Source organism: Neomonachus schauinslandi, chromosome 7 (assembly GCF_002201575.2).
Source record: "Neomonachus schauinslandi chromosome 7, ASM220157v2, whole genome shotgun sequence".
In the NCBI taxonomy this organism is placed as follows: Eukaryota; Metazoa; Chordata; class Mammalia; order Carnivora; family Phocidae; genus Neomonachus; species Neomonachus schauinslandi.
In genome coordinates this window covers 56,533,443-56,556,859 of record NC_058409.1, presented here as the reverse complement: position 1 = coordinate 56,556,859, position 23,417 = coordinate 56,533,443, and the positions used below count along the sequence as shown (strand labels likewise).

The window sequence follows — 23,417 nt, the reverse complement described above, 5'->3', positions numbered from 1 at the left end:
CTGAAGCCATAAAACTCCTAAAGGAAAACACAGGTAGTAAACTCTTGGACATTAATCTTAGCAATATTTTTTTGGATACGTCTCCTTAGACAAGTGCAACAAAAACAAAAATAAACAAATGGGACTACATCAAACTAAAAAGCTTTTTCCCAGTGAAGGAAACCATCAACAAAATGAAAAGGCAATATCTACTGAATGGGAGAATATATGTGCAAATAATACAAATGATAAGAGACTAATATCCAAAATATATAAAGAATCAATACAACTCAAAAAAAAAACAAAAAAACAATCCAATTAAAAAATGGGCAGAAGAACCTGAATAGACATTTTCCCAAAGACAACATACAAATAGCCAACAGCTATGTGAAAAGATGCTCAATATCACTAATCATCAAATGCAAATCAAAACCACAATGAGATACCACCTCACACCAGTCACAATGGCTATCCTCAAAAAGACAAGAAATAACAAGTGTTGGCAAAAATGTGGGGAAAAGGGAACCTTCCTGCACTGTTGGTGGGCATGTAAATTGGTATAGCAACTATGGAAAAGAGTATGGAGAATTCCTCAAAACACTAAAAAATAGAAGTACCATATGATACAGTCATTCCACTTCTGGTTATTTACCCAAGGAAAACAAAACACTAATTGGAAAAGATGTATGAATGCCTATGGTTGTTGTAGTATTATTTACAATACCCAAGATATAGAAGAAACCTAAGTATCTTACACTGATAAATGAATGGATAAAGAAGATATGGGTGTGTGTGTGTGTGTGTGTGTGTGTGTGTATACACACACAATGCAGTATTACTCAGCCAAAAGAAGAATGAGATCTTGTCACTTTCAACAACATGGGTGGACCTAGAAGGTATTACGCTAAGTGAAATAAGTCAGAGAAAGACAAATATTATATGATTTCACCTACATGCACAATCTAAAAAACAAATGAACAAACAACAACAAAAAAACCAGAAAGAGATTCATAAATAGAGAGTACAAAATGTTGGTTGCTGGGGGTGGGGTGGGGAGGAGTATTGGAAGGGGTGGTACAGAAGTGAAGGGATGGGAAAAATAGGTGAAGGGGATTAACAGGTACAAACTTCCAGTTACAAAATAAATAAATCATAGGGATGTAAAGTACAGCATAGGAAATACAGTCAATAATTTTGTGTAACCTTTTATGGTGACAGATGGTAACTACTTATCATGGAAAGTATTTCATCATGTTTACTTTTTTTTTTTAAGAGAGAGAGAACATGCACATGCACGTGAGTGGGGGAGGGGCAGAGGGAGAGGGAGAGAATCTTAAGTAGGCATCACACCCAGCTCAGAGCCCAACGTGGGGCTCAGTCTCATAACCCTGAGATCCTGACCTAAGCTGAAGACAAGAGTCTGACACTTAACTGCTTGAGCCACCCAAGAGCCCCCATAATGTTTATAAATGTTGAATCTCTATGTTGTACACCTGAAACTAATACTGTATGTCAACTGTAATTCAGTTGATAGAAAAATAAAAAGTATTTAGAACAGAAAAAATTTTAATAACATAGTTAAAAATATTATTATGCTTATTTACTATTAACTCCTTATTTATATTTGTTTCATTTCATTGACTATAAGTCTCAATGTTGAGTGCTCTGTCTTCTTTAGGATTTAAACATTTTTTTTTATATATTTATTTATTTATGAGAGACAGAGAGAGAGAGAGAGAGAGGCAGAGGGAGAAGCAGGCTCCCAAGGAGCAGGGAGCCCGACGCGGGGCTCGATCCCGGGACCCCGGGATCACGACCTGAGCCGAAGGCAGCCGCTTAACCGTCTGAGCCACCCAGGCGCCCCTTCTTTAGGATTTAAATTTATATTAATATATACATATGATTTTATACAGATGATATAAAGTATGAATACCCATCTATGTAATGAGTAAATTTAGAAGACAGCATAATCTATTTGTGAAAACCCTGAATTTTTATGTAATCATTTGTACCATATTGAAGTGATCTCTGTTTTGGAAAAAAATTTTTAAAAATTAAAAGTGATCATACTATACTTCACACCTACTAGGATGGCTATTATCAGAAAAAATGGAATATTACAAATACTGGCAAGGACGTGGAAAAACTGGAAACCTATACAACGCTGACAGGAATGTAAAACAGTACAGCCACTGCAGAAAACATTTTGGTAGTTGCTCAAAACACTGCTGAATTACCATTTGACCACCAAGTAACTGCTCTTAAGTATATACCCAAAAGAATGCAAAGAGATTAACACAGGTTCCTGTACACCAATATTCAGAGTAGCATTATTTATAATAGCCAAAAGGTGGAAACAACCCAAGTGCCCATCCACAGGTTAATAAAAGCAATACAGTACATATGTGCCATGGAATATTATTCAGCTATAAAAAAGAATGAAATTCTGATACATACAACATGGATGAACCCTGAAAACTTTATGCTAACTGAAATAATCCATACACAAAAGTAAAATATCCTACAATTCCACTTATATGAAATATCTAGAATAGTCAGATTCATTGGGGCAGAAAGTAGATGAGAGCTTACCAAGGGCTGGGTGTAGGGAGAGCTATTGCTGTATGACTGCAGAGCGCTGCTTGGCATGATAAAAAATCTCGGAAATAATGGTTACAGTTACATAACATTGTGAATGTAATTAATGCCACTGAATTATACACTTACAAATGATTAAAATGGCAAATTTTGTATTATATATATTTCATCACAATTTGAAAAAATAATGTAATATCAAAAACCATGAATTGTACATTTTAAATGGGTAAATTTAAATGGTCGCTCAACATGATTTGTTAAAAATAAACAAAGATTATTTAGATAAAATATCATATGTATAGCATTATAAATATTAGCAGAGCCAACAAATTTGAACATGCCTAAGTAAAGACGATTTTCAATAATTTAGACATACCAATCTTGATTTGGGATCTATTAAGTACTTACAGAAAAGAATAACAAAATAAAAATAGGGGGCAATCAGAAAAAAGTGAACATACTAAGGATACCACTTGAGGACAGGATATAAACAACTTGCTCAGAGTGCCAATTTTTCTAGGGATTCAAAAGTATTACTGTACCTGTGTGTACCTTGGATGAAGATAACAAGCATGTGGCCCAGCATTTTAATAGGCAATGTGAATCATCTGAAATTGATTCGCAATCAGGAAAAATGATAGTGTTGGATGATTCAGAGAAAGAGAGAGAGACAAAAAAGTATACCTATTTGTGACTATAAAAAAAAGTATAGTAAAATTATCAGCATTCTGTCCTAGATCCAAAGAAAGAAAGAAAGAAAGAAAGAGGGAGTGAACAATAGCAGTGCTTTCAAAAAAAATGAAAGCATCACTTTTAATCTAAGAAGACTATTATTTACATGTAAGGATGTGTTTACAAAGCATTTACTATAAAACACCAATTTAACGAATCAATGAGACTTGTCATTATTCTGGATCATATACCCAAATTCTAAAGTCTCACACAAAAGTATTTTCAGAATGGATATACTGACATTTAAAAAAAATTTTCAAGCATTTAGGGAAACTTGGGTTTTTTTTGGAAGTGAAATAAGTTTTTTCTTTCTTTTTTTAAAGATTTTATTTATTTGAGAGAGAGCGTGACTAAGAGAGAGAGAGTGCGGGCAGGGGCAGAGGGAGAAGCAGACTCCCTGCTGGGCAGGGACCCTGGGATTATGACCCAAACCGAAGGCAGACGCTTAATGGACTGAACCACCCAGGCGCCCCTGAAATAAATTTTTTCTAAAATTCTTTTGAAATGCTTAAAAAATCAGTTAGTAATTACTTTATTAAAGTGAACACACATGTCTATGAACAGTTTCTTAAATTTCATCGGAAAAATCATTCAAAAGTCCCCAAAGGAATACAAATTATGTATCATCTATTTATCTCTTCCATACTAAGTTATTCTGGCTCTTACACCAATTAAAAGAAGGAAATTTTTTAATTCCCCTGGTATGACCCACTGAAAATACCTCCTCCTTAGTCCAAAACTATTACTTAATTCTATTTATTTACTATCGAAAGAAGACCTTTTAAAAAAAAATACCTTTTAGAAACAATCTAATCTGATTATGCAAGGCCAAATCAGAATGCCAAAAGAATTCTCAAAATTGTATTCATTATAAATGAAATAAATATATAACACCAAGCATGTTTAGCTGGGGCTGGAGACACAGAATAGTCTAACAAAATGAAACAATTCTAGAGTCAAATAGTGTGCATTGGGAACTTTTGGAGGGCATTAACTGTTTATGAAGAGCCTGACCCCTAGTGGTTAGCAACTATGGCTACATACACACAGAGGAAACAGCCAGTATGCTTTCAGCTGTTTGTTGGGCGTTTTTACTGGATCTCAATTTCTATCAAAAGTAAGAGAAATAGGAGCACCTGGGTGGCTCAGTCAGTTAAGCGTCTACCTTTGGCTCAGGTCACGATCTCAGGGTCCTGGGATGGAGCCCCACTTCGGGCTCCCTGGCCAGCAAGGAACCTGCTTCTCCCTCTGCCTCTGCCGTTCACCCTGCTTGTACTCTCTCTCTCGCTCGCTCAAATAAATAAAATCCTTAAAAGAAAGAGAGAAAGAGAAATCCTTGCCACTACAAGTATGAAATCTGAGCTCAAATTGTATTTTAGCTTATATTATCCCCATTTATTGTACTTCATAAAATCATACAGAAAATCATCTCATCTAAATTCCTATTCCCCTAGAATATGAGATTCAGAGTTCAGGGACTTGTATTGCACTGACTGACAGTGAACACATATAAAAGGAGTTAACTGGTAAGTTCAACTATGAGGTAAAAAAAAGGTCAACCAAAAGAAAGTATGCTGCACAACTCCCATATTAATACATTTAGTTGGGAAGCAGTCATAGTTCTTTCGAATGCCTGGCATACAATCAGCACGGCTCTAAAACTTTTCCTTTAATGGGTTGGATCTTAAAGAATTGTGTCCCTGGGGGAAAAGCTGCAGGTCAAAGACTTCAGAGCGCTGCACACAGCAGTCAGTTCCACAGCAGCTGTAGGATAAACACTTTCTCCACACTCTGACCGGATTAATAATCTGTGCCACATACGCACCATCACCACTGGTTAAAATCCCCCACATTCTTTCCTCAGCAGATCTGCAGTATGTTCTACCCTCATCTCACTATCATACCCACTTTCTAGGCTCATTTACATCAAGAAGTTGTTACTTCCCAAGTCTAGAAATCCAGCCTAAAGCTCTTTCCTTTGCTCCCAACTTATACATCCAAAAGCCTACTGTGTGTTTATACTTTGGTGCTCCAGCATTATTTTATACTCTCTGGATTCAAAGTTGAAAACAACCTGATGCCCATATATCTTCTCTCTCTCTCTCTCTCTATATATATATATGGAGATACATATATATATTACATATATATATATTTATGTACATATGTATGTATGTATGTAGGCTCCATGCCCTGTGAGCTCATACATAGTGCCATACTTGACACATAACACATGCTCATAAATGGGTTAACAAATGAATGGAATCTGCAACATACCACAAAACCCTCCACTGTACTCTAAACTTACTACATTTCTAGTTTTATAAAGCACCCCCAATGATACATATAGAATAATTAAAGAAATGTCCAAAGAGATGTTGTCATGGTCAGGTTTCTTTGGCTAGGCTATAGTCGTCGGTTACCAATCAAACACTAATCTAGGTGTTGCTGTGAAGGTATTTTGTGCACGTGATTATTAATCAGTTGACTTTAAGAAAATGAGTGGTTCTGAGTTATGTGGGTAGGCCTGATCCAGTTAGTTGAAAGGCTTTAAGAACAGAACTGACATTTCTCTGAGAAAGAAGAAATCCCACCTATGACTGGAACTTCAGCTTCTGCTTGAGATTTTCTGACCCTCCCTGACTGCCTGCCTGATGGATTTTAGACTAACCCAGCAAGCCCCCACAACCACATAAGCCAATTCCTTTCAATAAATCTCTTCATTCTGTTTCTCTGACACAGCACTGATTGACACAGGCATCTACTAAATAAAAGTAGACACTAAACCAGACCCTGTATATAAACTGATAAAGGGGTCAAGAAGACCAGAAAAAAATAGTTAATTTTAATTGAGAAAGCCCTGTGCTGTGCAAATTATGTTCCCTATTTCACTTAACCCTCACCCTAACACTCTGGAAGTAGTTATTATTCCCATTCCTTCCTTCATTCAACAAATACTTTGAGTGCCTATCACATGCCAATCACTGCCAGTCACTGTTCCAGATGTAAGAAATATAACCTCAAAGAAAACAGACTAGGTCTCTGCTCTCATGGAACTTAGAGTACAGGTGATGACACTGAACCTCAGTGGTTAGAGAAGCCTGCCTCAGCTCACAAAGCTCTAAGTCAAGGCACCAGAATTTCAACCTGAGTGTATGGTTCCAAAGCTCTTGCTCTTCTAATTCATTCCAATGCTAAAAGACATGTTCACCCAGACGAATTTTAACAAGCTGGGTACCCAGAATATAAGGTATATAAAGTGGCTTGTGCCCAGATGCTGCAGTGAGTAATACCTACAGTAAGTTCCCCAAGAAAAGAGAGGACGACCTAATCCTGGAGACATGAGTAATGAGAGATTCTGTGAAAGAGGCATGAAGATCTTGAAAGAACACTCATAGGTCTTCAACTGGCATAGAAGATGAAGCAACCCAGGAGTCAAGAGGCCTAGCATGAACAAAAACTGGGACAAAGGAACATATGTGATATATATGAAGAAACTTAGAAATACAGTTTGACTAGAGGAGAAAGTCTGGATCTAGGAGCAGTAAAAGGTCACTACTAGCCCTACTTCCCATCACCACCAAAATCCCATTCCCAACTCAGTCCACTTCAAAAATCTTCAGAGTGCTGAGTTTGGGGTTTTTTTAGATTAACATTTAACTACACACAAAACAGACTGGAGGAAGTTGGGAGTGTGAGTGACTTGCAAAAAAATTCTGGGCTAGATGAGGCTGGGAATGGAGAGGAAGAAAAAGATGAAAAAGATGCTAAGAAAGTATCTAGGAAAGTGACTTAAAAAGTAATGAAAACACTGACAAAAGCAGTCAAAGTGCTGAAATAAATTTAAATGGAATCATGAGAAAATACTTAGCATCACCAAATTTATAGTAGGTAATTAATAAATGTTCCTCTTTTAAAAATAGCTCCCGAGATAAAATTTGCATAATCAACAATTTACCCTCTTAAAGTGTAGAATTCAATGGGGTTTAGTACTTATTTATAGTGTTGTGAATATATCATCTATAATCTAATTTTCATCACCACAAAAAGAAATTTCATGACCATAAGCAATCCTTCTCTGCCCTATTCCCAGTCAAAAACAACCAACAATCTATTTTCTATCTCTAGAGATTTGCCTGTTTTGGACACTTCATATAAATGAAATCATATAATATGTGGTCTTAATAAATGTTTCTTGACTATGAATCTGAACTTCTGGAAGAAGAGCTAGTTCTGAGAAGGAATTGATGAGTCACTGACGCATTACTGTAAGATGATGATACCGACCAACTGGAGACCTAAACACTCACCCGATCAAGCAAGTACATTTTTATGCAAAGCATTATGTCTTCCAACTCCAAGATTCTAGGGCACCCACGACAGAGAAGAGAAGGAACTCAAAAAATGGGAGAGATTGAAATCTCCAAGGAAAAAGACTATATAGCACAAAGAGCAGAGAACTGATTTCATTTAAGAAGACCTGTACTTAGGAGCTGGACAAAGAAATGAAGAAGAAAGAAGAGCCTCAAAGGCAGAAGAATCAGAACACAATTACAAAGACTGAGGAAGAGGGGCCACCTGCAGTGTAGAAGACTGCAGAGTTCAAGGAAAAAGGTAACTGCAAAAAGGCTACAGAATTTAGTAACTTTGGGAAGCTGAGTTTCGATAGTACATGTGTGTAGTTTAGAAAAGTAATAGCTTTTAAGAGAAAAAATGAGTAGCGAAATATGGGCAGAAAGAACACAGCCTAGTCTTCAGAGTTTTGAGAATAAAAGGCAAATGCACAAGAAAAATATTTCAGGAGTACAAAGTGTTCTTAAATACAAAGTACAGTTATTTCTAAGTATTCCTTGTACATATTCTCAAGTTACCAGACAGGAAAAAAATAAAGAAAAAACTGTTCAAAGGAATTATCTTTAAAGTGAGACCCATCAAAAAGTCTTTATCATCTTAAAACACAGGGGTTATTCCCAGGGTTTCTATATCATGTACAACCTACATGTTTGAACACATGTAGAATATCAAAAATATGTATCTGAGACACAGTAAAACTTTCAATAAACAAATAAAACCACTGATTTCCCTCTCACCCTATGTAATGATTTTTTTAAGGCTAAGAAAACAGCCATGGGAATTTTATACGAGAAGTATAGGTAAGATAATTGGGCAGTCACTAAAAACAAATTCATGTTATAACCCAGTCCAAACCTCTCACCAGCTTACTTTATATTCCTAATTTCATGTCTTTCAATTTTAAATACAAATAAAATGCACATTCCACACAAATTTACTTCTATGTATTAATCAGGCTAATATGCTTTGTATTCAAAAAAAAGAAATTAGAAGGTTTTTTTTAATTCCAAAATTTTTTAAATGAGGTTGACTCTTCATCAAAAAAACCTTGAGCTAACAGGATTTTAAGATACTTCCTTTTTACAGGAAGTTAAAAATGTGATGAAGTTTTCTTTATGCTTAACATAATTGTAAAAGGTAATCGTAAGAGAGCACAGATGCTCAAGATGAACAACAAAACAGCTTGAGTGTACAATGAATTAAGAGTAAAATGGTAACATGGGAACTGAACAAGATTAAGTATAAAAATTTACAGATGTACAAATCACTTACCTTTTTAAACATAACTAGTGAGATGACCGCTGATGCTGTGAAAAGTGCTGCTATGATTATCATCATAATTCCAACAGGAATACTTTGGTTGAGGCCAGTAAGGGATGAAATCCAACCACTAAGAAGTAATTTTAAAAAAAAGTATTAGACAAGTAAGTGAATGCATGCTTTTTAAAAAAAAATAACATAGTAACCAATACATATTCAGCACTTATAAGCCAGGCAATATTCAAGATCTTCATATTAACTCAATTTTCACAATTCCATAAAATAGATGCTGTTTTAAATCTCTATTTTGCAGATAAGCATCAGTCAGAGATATTCACTAACTTGCTCAAAGTCACACAGCTAATAAATGGTATATAGTCTGAATTCAATCCAACACTAAGTACCAGAGCCTTAAGTGTGTACCACAAGATTTTACTTTTTTTTTTCAGCATATGAGCTCATTATTACTTTCAGTTCTTTTTAAATTCTGCTTAATTATGGAAGAAAATATTTGCAAACCGTATATCCAACCAACAATTAGCACCGAGAATATATGAAGAACTTTCAAAGCTCAACGGTTAGAAAAAAATTCCATTAGAAAATGGGCAAAAGGGGGAGGAGCAAGATGGTGGAGGAGTAGGAGACCTAAATTTCGTCTGGTCCCAGGAATTCAGCTAGATAGGGATCAAGCCACTCTGAACACCTACAGACTCAATAGGACATCGAAGAAAATAAGAGCAGCAACTCTCTGAACAGAAAAGCAACCACTTTCTGGAAGGTAGGACGTGCGGAGAAGTGAATCCAAGGCGATATTCGGGAAGATAGAAAGCGGGGGAGGGGGCCTCCGTCAGCCGCTTCTGGCTAGTGATAGAGCAGCAGAGCACAAAACCGGAACTTGTAGAAGTCTGCTCAGCGGAGGGACGTTGCTCCAGTGGCTAAGCAGGGGGTGGAACCCTCGCTGGGACAGTGTGGTCCTGGGACCCTCGGGGTAACGGAAAGACTGGAGGTGCCTGAGTGCGGCAAAGCTCCTGGGTATTGGAGCAGGGAAGCCGGCTGCAGAGACGGAGCCGAGGAGTGGGGCTCTCAGCTTAGGGTTGCCATAAACCGTGATCCACAGCACAGTCAGGCCATTGCTCCTCCAGCAGGGACCCAACAAGCGGCAGATCCAGGGAGACTCCCCTGCCTCCCCCAGGAGGAGCGGCTCGGGAGCACACCACAGGGATCTGCGGGGTTTGGAGACTCCACACGGGGCCGGGTGCCAGAGATAGAAACGCTCAGTCACAGGCCGGGGGAGCACAGAGTGCGGCCAGAGACCGGGGAGACAGAAGTGACTGACTGCTTTTCTCTGGGGGTACACTGAGGAGTGGGACCCCCAGTTCTCAGCTCCTCCAGAGCGGAGATTGGGAGGCTGCCATCTTCACTCTCATCCTCCAAAGCTGTAGGGAAAGCTTGCAGGGAACAAAAGCTCCTGAGAGCAAACCCGAGCAGATTACTCAGGCCGGACCGGCAAGGGCGGGGCAATTCCGCCTCTGGCAAAGACATTTGGGAACCATGGCAACAGGCTCCTCCCCCAAAAGATCAGCAAGAACAGCCAGCCAAGACCAAGTTTACTGATCAATGACAACCTCAGAACGCCAGCACTAGGGGAATACTGCACATAGAATTCATGGCTATTTTCCCCTGATTCTTTAGTCTTTCAAAGTTAAATTTTTTAATTTTTCTTTTTCTATTTTTTTTTGAATTTTTCTTTTTCCCTTTTTCAACCAGCATCTTATCAATCCCCTTTTTAAAAATCTTTTTTATTTTTCATTTTTAAAGGCATATTCTATCCCTTCATTGTAGTTAACCCTATTTTTGGTGTGTGTATATATATATATATAGATATATAAGTTGTACTCGCTTTAAAATTTTGGGATACAGTTTCTTCTAACAGACCAAAATATATCCTAAATCTCTAGTGTATGGCTTTTTTCTAGTCTCCTATCTAATCACATTCTGCCCCCTCCTTTTTTCTAATTTCTCTCCTTTCTTTTTTCAACCAACTTATCAATTCCTTTTATAAAATCTTTTATAATTTTCATCTTTACAATCATATTCTATCCCTTCATCGTATTTACCCTTATTTTTGTACATATATAAGTTTTTCTTTCTTTAAAATTTTGGGAGGCACTTTCTTCTAACAGACCAAAATACGCCCCAAATCTAGTGTGTGGCACTGATCTATTCACCAGCCTGATCATATTTGATCATATTCTTTCTTTTTTCTTTTTTTTTTTCTTTTTTCTTTCTATCTCTTTCTTTTCCCCCAGTTTCAGGTTGCTTCTGATTTGTTTAGTGTATATTTTTCTGGGGTCATTGTTACCCTGTTAGCATTTTGTTCTCTCATTCATCTGTTCTCCTCTGGACAAAATGACAAGATGGAAAAACTCACCTGAAAAAAAAGAACAAGAGGCAGTACTGACTGCCAGGGACCTAATCAATACGGATATTACTAAGATGTCGGAACTAGAGTTCAGAATGACGATTATAAAGATACTAGCTGGGCTTGAAGAAAGGATGGAAGATACTAGAAAAACCCTTTCTGGAGAAATAAAAGAACTAAAATCTAACCAAGTCGAAATCAAAAAGGCTATTAATGAGGTGTAATCAAAAATGGAGGCTCTAACTGCTAGGATAAATGAGGCAGAAGAGAGAATTAGTGATATAGAAAACCAAATGATGGAGAATAAAGAAGCTGAGAGAGAGATAAACAACTACTGGATCACAAGGGCAGAATTCAAGAGATAAGTGATACCATAAGATGAAACAATATTAGAACAATTGGGATCCCAGAAGAAGAGAGAGGGGCAGAAAGCATATTGGAGCAAATTATAGCAGAGAACTTCCCTAATTTGGGGAAGGAAACAGGCATCAAAATCCAGGAGGCACAGAGAATCCCCCTCAAAATCAATAAAAATAGGTCAACACCCCGACATCTAATAGTAAAACTTACAAGTCTCAGAGACAAAGAGAAAATCCTGAAAGCAGCTCAGGACAAGAGGTCTGTAACCTACAATGTTAGAAACATTAGACTGGCAACAGAACTATCGACAGACTTGGCAGGCTAGAAAGGACTGGCATGATATATTTAGAGCACTAAACGAGAAAAATATGCAGCCAAGAATACTATATCCAGCTAGGCTGTCACTGAAAATAGAAGGAGAGATAAAAAGCTTCCAGGACAAACAAAAACTAAAAGAATCTGCAAACACAAAACTAGCCCTACAAGAAATACTGAAAGGGGTCCTCTAAGCAAAGAGACAGCCTAAAGGTAACATAGACCAGAAAGGAATAGAGACAATATACAGTAAAAGTCACCTTACAGGCAATACAATGGCACTAAATTCATATCTTTCAATAGTTACCCTGAATGTAAATGGGCTAAATGCCCCAATCAAAAGACACAGGCTATCAGATTGGATTAAAAAACAAGACCCATCGATATGCTATCTGCAAGAGACTCATTTTAGATCCAAAGACACCTCCAGATGGAAAGTGAGGGGGTGAAAAACCATTTACCATGCTAATGGACACCAAAAGAAAGCTGGGGTGGCAATCCTATATCAGACAAATTAGATTTTAAACCAAAGACTGTAATAAGAGATGAGGAAGGACACTATATCATACTTAAAGGGTCTACCCAACAAGAAGATCTAACAACTGTAAATATGTATGCCCCTAACATGGGAGCAGCCAATTATATAAGCCAGTTAATAACAAAATCAAAGAAACACATTGACAACAATACAATAATAGTAGGGGATTTAACATCCACCTCACTGAAATGGACAGATCATCTAAGCAAAAGATCAACAAAGAAATAAAGACTTTAAATGACACACTGGACCAAATGGACTTCACAGATACATTCAGAACATTCCATCCCAAAGCAACAGAATACACATTCTTCTCTAATGCCCATGGAACATTCTCCAGAACAGATCACATCCTAGGTCACAAATCAGGTCTCAACTGGTACCAAAAGACTGGGATTATTCCCTGCATATTTTCAGACCACAACGCTTTGAAACTAGAACTCAATCACAAGAGGAAAGTTGGAAAGAACTCAAATACATGGAGGCTAAAGAGCATCCTACTAAAGAATGAATGGGTCAACCAGGAAATTAAAGAAGAATTAACAAAATTCATGGAAACAAATGAAAATGAAAACACAACTGCTCAATATCTTTGGGATACAGCAAAGGTGGTCCTAAGAGGAAACTATATAGCAATACAAGCCTTTCTCAAGAAACAAGAAAGGTCTCAAATACACAATCTAACCCTACACCGAAAGGAGCTGGAGAAAGAACAGCAAATAAAGCCTAAATCCAGCAGGAGAAGAGAAATAATAAAGATCAGAACAGAAATCAATGAAATAGAAACCAAAAGAACAGTAGAACAGATCAACGAAACTAGGAGCTGCTTCTTTGAAAGAATAAGATTGATTAAACCCCTGGCCAGACTTATCAAAAAGAAAAGATAAAGGACCCAAAAAAATAAAACCATGAAAGAGGAGAGATCAAAACCAACACCAAAAAAATACAATTACAAGAACATATTATCAGCAACTATATGCCAGCAAATTAGATAATCTGGAAGAAACAGATGCATTCCTAGAGATGTATAAACCACCAAAACTGAACCAGGAAGAAACAGAAAACCTGAACAGACCTATAACCACTAAGGAAATTGAAGCAGTAATCAAAAATCTCCCAACAAGAGCCCAGGGCCAGATGGCTTCCCAGGGGAATTCTACCAAACATTTAAAGAATTAATACCTATTCTTCTGAAACTGTTCCAAAAAATAGAAATGGAAGGAAAACTTCCAAACTCGTTTTATGAGGCCACCATTACCTTGATCCCAAAACCAGACAAAGACCCTACCAAAAAGGAGAACTACAGACCAATATCCCTGATGAACATGGATGCCAAAATTCTCACCAAAATACTAGCCAATAGAATCCAACAGTATATTAAAAGGATGATTCACCACAACCAAGTGGGATTTATCCCTGCGCTGCAAGGTTGGTTCAACATCCGCAAATCAATCAATGGGATATAATACATTAATAAAAGAAAGAACAAGAACCATATGATCCTCTCAATAGACGCAGAAAAAGCATATGACAAAGTACAGTGTCCTTTCTTGATTAAAACTCTTCACAGTGTAGGGATAGAATGTACATACCTCAATATCATAAAAGCCATCTATGAAAAACCCACAGAGAATATCATTCTCAATGGGGAAAAACTGAGAGCTTTTCCCCTAAGGTCAGGAACACGGCAGGGATGTCCACTATCACCACTGTTATTCAACATAGTATTAGAAGTCCAAGCCTCAGCAATCAGACAACAAAAAGAAATAAAAGGCATCTGAATCGGCAAAGAAGAAGTGAAACTCTCACTTTTTGCAGATGATATGATACTTTATGTGGAAAACCCAAAAGACTCCACCCCAAAACTGCTAGAACTCATACAGGAATTCAGTAAAGTGGCAGGATATAAAATCAATGCACAGAAATCAGTGGCATTCTTATACACCAACAATAAGACAGGAGAAAGAGAAATTAAGGAGTCGATCCCATTTACAATTGCACCCAAAACCATCAGATACCTAGAAATAAATCTAACCAAAGAGGCAAAGAATCTGTACTCAGAAAACTATAAAATACTCATGAAAGAAATTGAGGAAGACACAAAGAAATGGAAAAACGTTCCATGCTCATGGATTGGAAGAACAAATACTGTGAAGATGTCAATGCTACCTAGAGCAATCTACAAATTTAATGCAATCCCTATCAAAATACCATCCATTTTTTTCAAAGAAATGGAACAAATAATCCTAAAATTTGTATAGAACCAGAAAAGACCCCAAATAGCCAGAGGAATGTTGAAAAAGAAAAGCAAAGCTGGCAGCATCACAATTCCGGACTTCCAGCTCTATTACAAAGCTGTCATCATCAAGACAGTATGGTACTGGCACAGAAACAGACACATAGATCAATGGAACAGAATAGAGAGCCCAAAAATGGACCCTCAACTCTATGGTCAACTCATCTTTGACAAAGCAGGAAAGAATGTCCAATGGAAAAAAGACAGTCTCTTCAACAAATGGTGTTGGGAAAATTGGACAGCCACATGCAGAAGAATGAAACTGCACCATTTCCTTACACCACACACAAAAATAGACTCAAAATGGATGAAAGACCTAAATGTGAGACAGGAGACCATCAAAATCCTAGAGAAGAACACAGACAGCAACCTCTTCGGCCTCAGCCGCAGCAACTTCTTCCTAGAAACATCGCCAAAGGCAAAGGAAGCAAGGGGAAAAATGAACTATTGGGACCTCATCAAGATAAAAAGCTTTTGCACAGCAAAGGAAACAGTCAACAAAACCAAAAGACAACCGACAGAATGGGAGAAGATATTTGCAAATGACATATCAGATAAAGGGCTAGTATCCAAAATCTATAAAGAACTTATCAAACTCAACACCCAAAGAACAAAGAATCCAATCAAGAAATGGGCAGAAGACATGAACAGACATTTTTGCAAAGAAGACATCCAAATGGCCAACAGACACATGAAAAAGTACTCAACATTGCTCGGCATCAGGGAAATCCAAATCAAAATCTCAATGAGATACCACCTCACACCAGTCAGCTAAAATTAACAAGTCAGGAAACGACAGATGTTGGCGAGGATGCGGAGAAAGGGGAACCCTCCTACACTGTTGGTGGGAATGCAAGCTGGTGCAGCCACTCTGGAAAACAGTATGGAGGTTCCTCAAAAAGTTCATAATAGAGCTACCATATGACCCAGCAATTGCACTACTGGGTATTCACCCCAAAGATACAGATGTAGAGATCCGAAGGGGTACGTGCACTCCAATGTTTATAGCAGCAATGTCCACAATAGCCAAACTATGGAAAGAGCCAAGATGTCCATCGACAGATGAATGGATAAAAAAGATGTGGTATATATATACAATGGTATATTATGCAGCCATCAAAAAAAACAACAACGAAATCTTGCCATTTGCAACGACGTGGATGGAACTAGAGGGTATTGTGCTGAGCAAAATAAGTCAATCAGAGAAAGACATGTATCATATGATCTCACTGATATGAGGAATTCTTAATCTCAGGAAACAAACTGAGGGTTGCTGGAGTGGTGGGGGGTGGGAGGGATGGGGTGGCTGGGTGACAGACATTGGGGAGGGTATGTGCTATGGGTGAGCATTGTGAATTGTGTAAGACTGATGAATCATGGACCTGTACCTCTGAAAGAAGTAATACATTATATGTTTAAAAAAAAAAAAAAAGAAGATAGTAGGAAGAGAAAAATGAAGGGGGGGAAGTCAGAGGGGGAGACGAACCACGAGAGACTATGGACTCTGAGAAACAAACAGAGTTCTAGAGGGTAGGGGGTGGAGGATGGTTTAGCCTGGTGATTGGTATTTTTTTTTTTTAACATTTTACTTATTTATTTATTTATTTGACAGAGAGAGAGAGACACACAGCGAGAGAGGGAACACAAGCAGCGGGAGTGGGAGAGGGAGAAGCAGGCTTTCCGCCGAGCAAGGAGCCCGATATGGGGCTCGATCCCAGGACCCTGGGATCATGACCTGAGCTGAAGGCAGACACTTAATGACTGAGCCACCCATGCACCACTGGCGATGGGTATTAAAGAGGGCACGTATTGAATGGAGCACTGGGTGTTATACGCAAACAATGAATCATGGAACACTACAGCAAAAACTAATGATATAATGTATGGTGATTAACGTAACAAAATAAAATTTTAAAAAATTTAAAAAAAAAGAAAATGGGCAAAAGACATGAAAAGATGTTTCATCAAGAGAATATAAAGAAGAAAATAATCACATGAAAAGATGTTCAACATCTTGAGTCACTGGAGAAATACAACTTAAAACCTCAGTGAGCTATCACTATACATCTATCAGAATAGCTAAAACTTTCAAAAGTGACACCACCAGTGCTGGTCAGGACGTGAAGGCTAAGTCACTCATACACTGTTGGTGGGAATGTAACCCGGCAATGCCATTCTGAGAAACAGTCTGTTAGTTTCTTAAAAATGACTAAACATGCGGGGCACCTGGGTGGCTCAGTTGGTTAAGCGACTGCCTTCGGCTCAGGTCATGATCCTGGAGTCCCGGGATCGAGTCCTGCATCAGGCTCCCTGTTCAGCAGGGAGTCTGCTTCTCCCTCTGACCCTCCCCCCTCTCATGTGCTCTCTGTCTCTCTCATTCTCTCTGTCTCAGATAAATAAATAAAATCTTAAAAAAAAAAAAAAAAAGACTAAACATGCAATTTCCATATGAACCAACAATTATACTCTTTGGTATTTATCACAGAGAAGTGAAAATGGATGTTCACAAATGTTTACAGAGGCTAAGCCTAAAACTAGAAAGAGTCCAGAGTCCTTCAACTGGTGAATGATTAAACTGTAGTACATCCACAGTTTTACTCAGGAATAAAAACGAACAAACTACCGATACACACAATGACCTAGATGAATCTCCAGAGAACTATGCCAAGCACAAAAAGACAAAAGTTACATACCCTGTGATTCCATTTACATAACATTCTTGAAATGACAAAATAATAGAAATGATGAACAGATTAGTGACTACTGGGGTTAAGAAGGAAATGAGGGCAGGAGGGAAGTGAATGTGCTCTAAAAGGGCAACATGGGAGATCCTTTGGTGATGGAAGTGTTCTTTATCTTTATAATGTCAAGATCCTGGTTTTGACATGACACAATGGTTTTGTAAGATGTTACCAATGGAAAAAACTGGGTAAACAGTATTATTTCTTATAACTATGTGAATCTGCAATTATCTCAAAATAAATAAAATTTTTTAATTTTTTAAGAATCTGCTGAATCACAGGAGGTCTAGATATCTTAAAACACATCATCCTATATGCCCCCCTCACTAGCAGTCTACTTGCTATGTGGCCACTACACAGTGTTATGCTCAATTTTAACACTTCTTTCTAAATTTGTGCTAAAAAGCAAAAGAAATTACTTCAATTTCATAAGAATAAAAAAAAACTTGTGCTGTTAACATAAGCAGTATATTTTTAAATTAAACATTTAAAACATTTCCTTTCCCTCATATGCCAAAGACTAAATACACTATTTGAAATGATAATGTATGGGTTTTTTTAGAACTGATTTAAAGTATCCACATAGGGCGCCTGGGTGGCTCAGTCGGTTAAGCGACTGCCTTCGGCTCAGGTCATGATCCTGGAGTCCCGGGATCGAGTCCCGCGTCGGGCTCCCTGCTCGGCGGGAGTCTGCTTCTCCCTCTGGCCTTCCTCCCTCTCATGCTCTCTGTCTCTCATTCTCTCGCAAATAAATAAAATCTTAAAAAAAATAATAATAAAGTATCCACATAAATTCTCTGCATGTATGCATGAGCATTAAGGGATCCACAAAGCTACCTATAGTTGTCTGACTGCCAGTCTCCACTGTGATTCAGAACTAGCACACTAAATTTAAGTCCTCAGTATACTCTACTTACATCCTTAGTTTTTGTAAACACTGCAGCAAAGTTGCCTTGTACATACTTTTGCTTATAAGAATTCAACAGTATGCAACTCAATTATAATAGAAGAGAGGGAGTGATAATTTTAGAGATGTATATTCTTCCACCCACCATTTCATTCAAGGAATGTTTGCTCCAAAGTGTATGAAGAGCCATACCCATCTGCCATTATCTCCTAGCCTGAGTCTAAATAATTTAGTTTCAGTTTCTGAGGGTCTCCCACAGAGTGAGCATTGCAGGGATCCCATTTTTCAAAGATAAGTGTCCATGTGCATATGTGTGTATTTGTGTGTGTATGGAAACATATGTCTCTATACCTAAAATAGTGCTTTACACATAATAGATACCCTTTTCCTTAAAGTCCTAGAAGTTCTTTTCTCTCCCTTCCACAATCTTTGGCCCAGGTATTTGACCACTCCTCAGGATCCTTTTTACTCTTCCTCTTAGTGCCCTTTATATACACATTTTTAAACTAGATATAATACGCTGTTTTTAAAAAATGGCAACATAATTTTCAGTAGAATGGTTTGCCCAAAGGTTACATGCCTTTGACATTTTTTAAATTGCATTTTTTACTATTTTTGCATTTGTTTACTTTTGCTAATCTGGCTTTTCTATGTTAACTATTTTTAGGAAGCCAAAATTATGTAGAGATACTAGATAAACAGATTAAAACTAGAGTACTTAAAGTAAATGACTTACCAGTTGCCCCAATTATGAAATCCTGCAGCTTGGAGTACATGAACAGCAAACTGACATATATAGACGAAGAAGAATACAAAGAATCTGAATGAACTGTCACTCCTTTAAAAAAAAAAAAAAAAAAGGGAGAGAAAGAAGAGTAAAGTGTCATTTTTCTCAATACCTTTATATTCACAATTCACATGAAGAAAGACAATCAAACACTGAGAAATAAAAATACCACTGGCAACTACTTAAGGCTACCAAGATAATGTATGTGAACCCTTTTTCCAAATACTCAATGACATTTTAACTCATTTTTTGTCCTTTCACTTTTCAACTGTATCACAAACATCTTGGCAAAAAAGTTTTTGTTTCCTTTTAAATTATTAAAGACTTTTGCTGAATTTAATTGACATACAACAAACTGCAACTATTTTATTTTTTTTAAAGATTTTTTAATTTATTTGACTGAGAGAGCACAAGTAGGCAGAGTGGCAGGAAGAGGGAGAGGGAGCAGCAGACTCCCCACTGAGCAGGGAGCCCGATGTGGGACTCGATCCCAGGACCCTGGGATCATGACTTGAGCCGAAGGCAGACACTTAACGACTGAGCCACCCAGGCGCCCCATTATAAACTGCAAATTTTAAATACACAATTTGATATGGTCTGACATATGTATATACCCATGCATCTATTTCAATCAAAATAGTAAGCATTCCCCAAAAGTCTCCTTGTGAACCTTGATAATCCCTCCCTCTTCATCCCACCCACTGCTTTCTGTCACTATAGTTTTCATATTTTAGAATTTTAAATAAATGAGATCATACAGTATATACTTTGTCTGCTTTCTTTCACTCAGCACAATTATTTTGAGATTCACTCGTTTTGTTGCACGCATCAAGAGTTCATTCCTTTTCACTGAGTAGCACTTCACTGTACAGATACACCACAGTCTGTCAATTCATTCACCTACTGATAGACTTTTAGATAGTTTCTAGTGTTTTACTATTACAAATAAAGAGGCTATTAACATCCATGTATAAGTCTTCACATGAACATAAATTTCCTTTTCTCTTGGGTAACTACCTAAAAGTAGAATGGCTAGATCACATGATAGGTATATGTTTAACTTTTTAAGAAACTGCCAAACTGTTTTCCAAAGGAGTTATTCTATTTTATGGTCCCAGTGGCACCGTAGGAGTATGCCAGTTCCTCCACATATCACCAACACTTGAGTATGGTCAATCCTTTAAATTTTAGCCATTCTAGTAGGTATATAATAACTATCTCTTTTGGTTTGAATTTGCATTTTCCTAATAGCTAACGTTAAGCTCTTTTTCATTGCCTTTTGCCATCCATCTATCTTCTGTGGTGGACTGTTAAAATCTTTTCCCAAGGTTTTGACTGTTTTTTCCTCTGTTAGGTTTTGTGCATTTGCATGTACCAGTCCTTTATCAAATACATGTTTGGCAGGATTGGTCTCTCAGTCTCTGGTTTATCTTTTCATTCTTTGCAGAGTGTCTTTCAAGGGTTTCCTATTAAGTCTTCAAATTAAGTAATGTTAGCTCTCCAAATTTCTTGTCCTTTTTCAAAGTTGTTTTGGTTATTCTAGGCTTTTACATTTTTTTTTAAAGATTTTATTTATTCATTTATTTGAGAGAGTGAGAGAGAGAGAGAGCACATGAGAGGGGGGAAGGTCAGAGGGAGAAGCAGACTCCCTGCTGAGCAGGGAGCACGATGCGGGACTCGATCCCGGGACTCCGGGATCATGACCTGAGCCGAAGGCAGTCGCTTAACCAACTGAGCCACCCAGGCGCCCTAGGCTTTTACATTTCTATATGCCTTTTAGAATCACCTTGTTTGATTCTATAAAACATGCTGGGGTTTTTATTGAAATTGCATTGCATTTACAGATCCATTTTGAGAGAATTCACACCACAATAACATCAAGTCTTCCCAACCATTAACAAAGTATATGTCTCCATTTATATTTTCTACACAAATGACCAAATGATCTGCAAATAAAGACAGTTTTACTTCTTCCTTTCTAATCTGGATGCTTTTCTTTCTTTTTCTTGCCTGTTTATATTGGACAGAACTTCCACAACAATGTTTTATGGAAGTGTTGAGAATGAACATCTTTATCTTGTTCTTGATCTTGGTAGAAAGATTCAGTCTTTCACCATTAAGTATGGTGTTAGCTGTTACAGTTTTTCAGAGATGCTCTTGACCAAGTGGAGAAAGTTCTTTTTTTTTTTTTTTTTTAAGATTTTTTTTTTTTTTTTAGAAAAGGGGAGAGGGGGCAACCAGGGGGGGGGGGGGCAGGGAGCAGAAGGAGAGGGAGAGAGAGTCTCAAGCGGACTCTACCCTGAGTGCAGAGTCCGATACAGAGCTCGATCCCACAACCCTGAGATCACAACCTCAGCCAAAAACAAGAGTCAGACACTTAACCAACTGTGCCACCCAGGTGCCCTGCTAAAGTTCTCGTTTTTCTAAGTTTACTGAATATTTTCATCATGAGTGATTGACTATTGTACTTTGTCAAATGCTTCTACATCAAGATAATCATATAATATGGTGAATTATGCTAATTAATTTTAAATGTTAAACCAGCCTTGAATTCCTGGAAAAGTTCTACCCACTTGATTATGACATGGTATCCTTTTAACATATTATTGGATTTGATTTGTTTGGCAAGATTTTCAACCATCCCAAATTTACTCCATTTTCTTTTCATCACAGTGACCATCCCAACCCCAAAACACATTTTTCAAGGCCCGTAACATTTCAACTTTCTCAGTCTCAACATAAAACTGTTTTCTTCACCAGAGACGAAAACAGAAGGCATAGAAATAAACCTCAACTTTCTTCTCCATATAATGATTTTCAAAGTTTATATATACCACCAATCCTCCTTATTGCTTATCTGGGAGGAGGAAGTATCACTCATTTCAAAATTAACACTTGCATAAAAATCTTCAGTCCATCATTCTAGTTCCTCTGGAGCACTCTATTTATGTAGTTACTTATCTTCTCTCCTAGCTTGTGTCTTCAGTTCTTCGACTAGGATCTTTCCCAGTGTATAAACACATAGTTCTCATCTTCAACTAGCCTTCTTTTAACCCTATCTCCCCTGCTAAACTTCCACCTACTTGATCTCCCTCTTTCCCTTCAGTAAGTCTTGATTTCCTCTACTTCCCTCTTCTCATTCACTTCTCAACCCACTGTAACTTGGCCTTTCCTCACCTATTCCTCCAGAGGTACTTCAAAATCATGGGCAATCTATGAATTTCCAAACCAAATTTCTCAAGTCTCTATTTTTTTTAATGGAATCTGACACTAAAGATCTTCCTTAAACACTCTTTGACCTTGGCTTCTATAATATTACCCACTTCTACTTCTGTTTCTTCTCAAATCTAGACTGCTTCTCAGTCTCTTATTTCAAGATCCACCTCCATGTCATATTGTAAAACTGTCTTTACAGGAAGGTTCCTTAGTTGATGCTTATATCTTCTAATGTATGATCCACCAAGAACAGGATGAAGTTCAAATAATGTAACCCAGTGTGTGTGTTGTGTGTATCTTCATAATAGACTGGAAGAATATGTCTTGCTATTTCAATGCTTTTATTTACACTGTGTCTAAAATGCCCAATACAGTCCTCTTTCCTGCCTGGCAAACATGCACTCAGCTTTTAAGATGAATCACTAAGTCTACCCCACACTAAAATAGAGGACAGTTAAGCTCTAACCCTTAGAAAGAGAAGAATCCACAATTATTATTTGGAATTCTGTATGTAAGATTTGTCCTTTCAGCTCCATCTGTTTATTCATCATTTTTTCCTATCAGTATGGACTCATGGATATTTATTTCATTCTTTAGGTTAAAATTAAACACTATCATTATTTTGTTGCTAAAACTATTCCAGCTTTAGCCTTTTAGATTCTATTTGCTTAAGTACCTGATCTCTGCTTATTTAGTATTTTCCTTGCTTTAGAATCAGCCATTTCTCCAAAGTGCAAAAAAGCAGATTTTAGTAGTTCATGAATGTTTTTTCTATATTAGATTTAAATCAAATGGTTCCACCTTTCACAGTAATTTATTAGTAATATATTACACCAAAGTTGGTATTACTTACTGACCATAAAACTTAGAAAACTCAACCAACAAAAAACAAACAAGCAACAAAAAGTTCACA

General features: G+C 37.4%; 1 protein-coding gene across 2 annotated transcripts in view; it reads right to left on the bottom strand.

Annotated features, from left to right (window-relative positions):
- Nucleotides 1-23,417, bottom strand: part of SCAMP1 (secretory carrier membrane protein 1) — a 120,830-nt gene that overhangs the window by 8,965 nt on the left and 88,448 nt on the right. For both annotated transcript variants that reach the window (XM_021701935.2, XM_044916931.1), the window contains 2 exons: nucleotides 19,238-19,339; nucleotides 8,935-9,052 (listed from right to left, as the gene is read on the bottom strand). In XM_021701935.2, coding sequence (XP_021557610.1) covers nucleotides 8,935-9,052; nucleotides 19,238-19,339 — 220 coding nt within the window. The remainder of the gene's footprint in view (nucleotides 1-8,934; nucleotides 9,053-19,237; nucleotides 19,340-23,417) is intronic.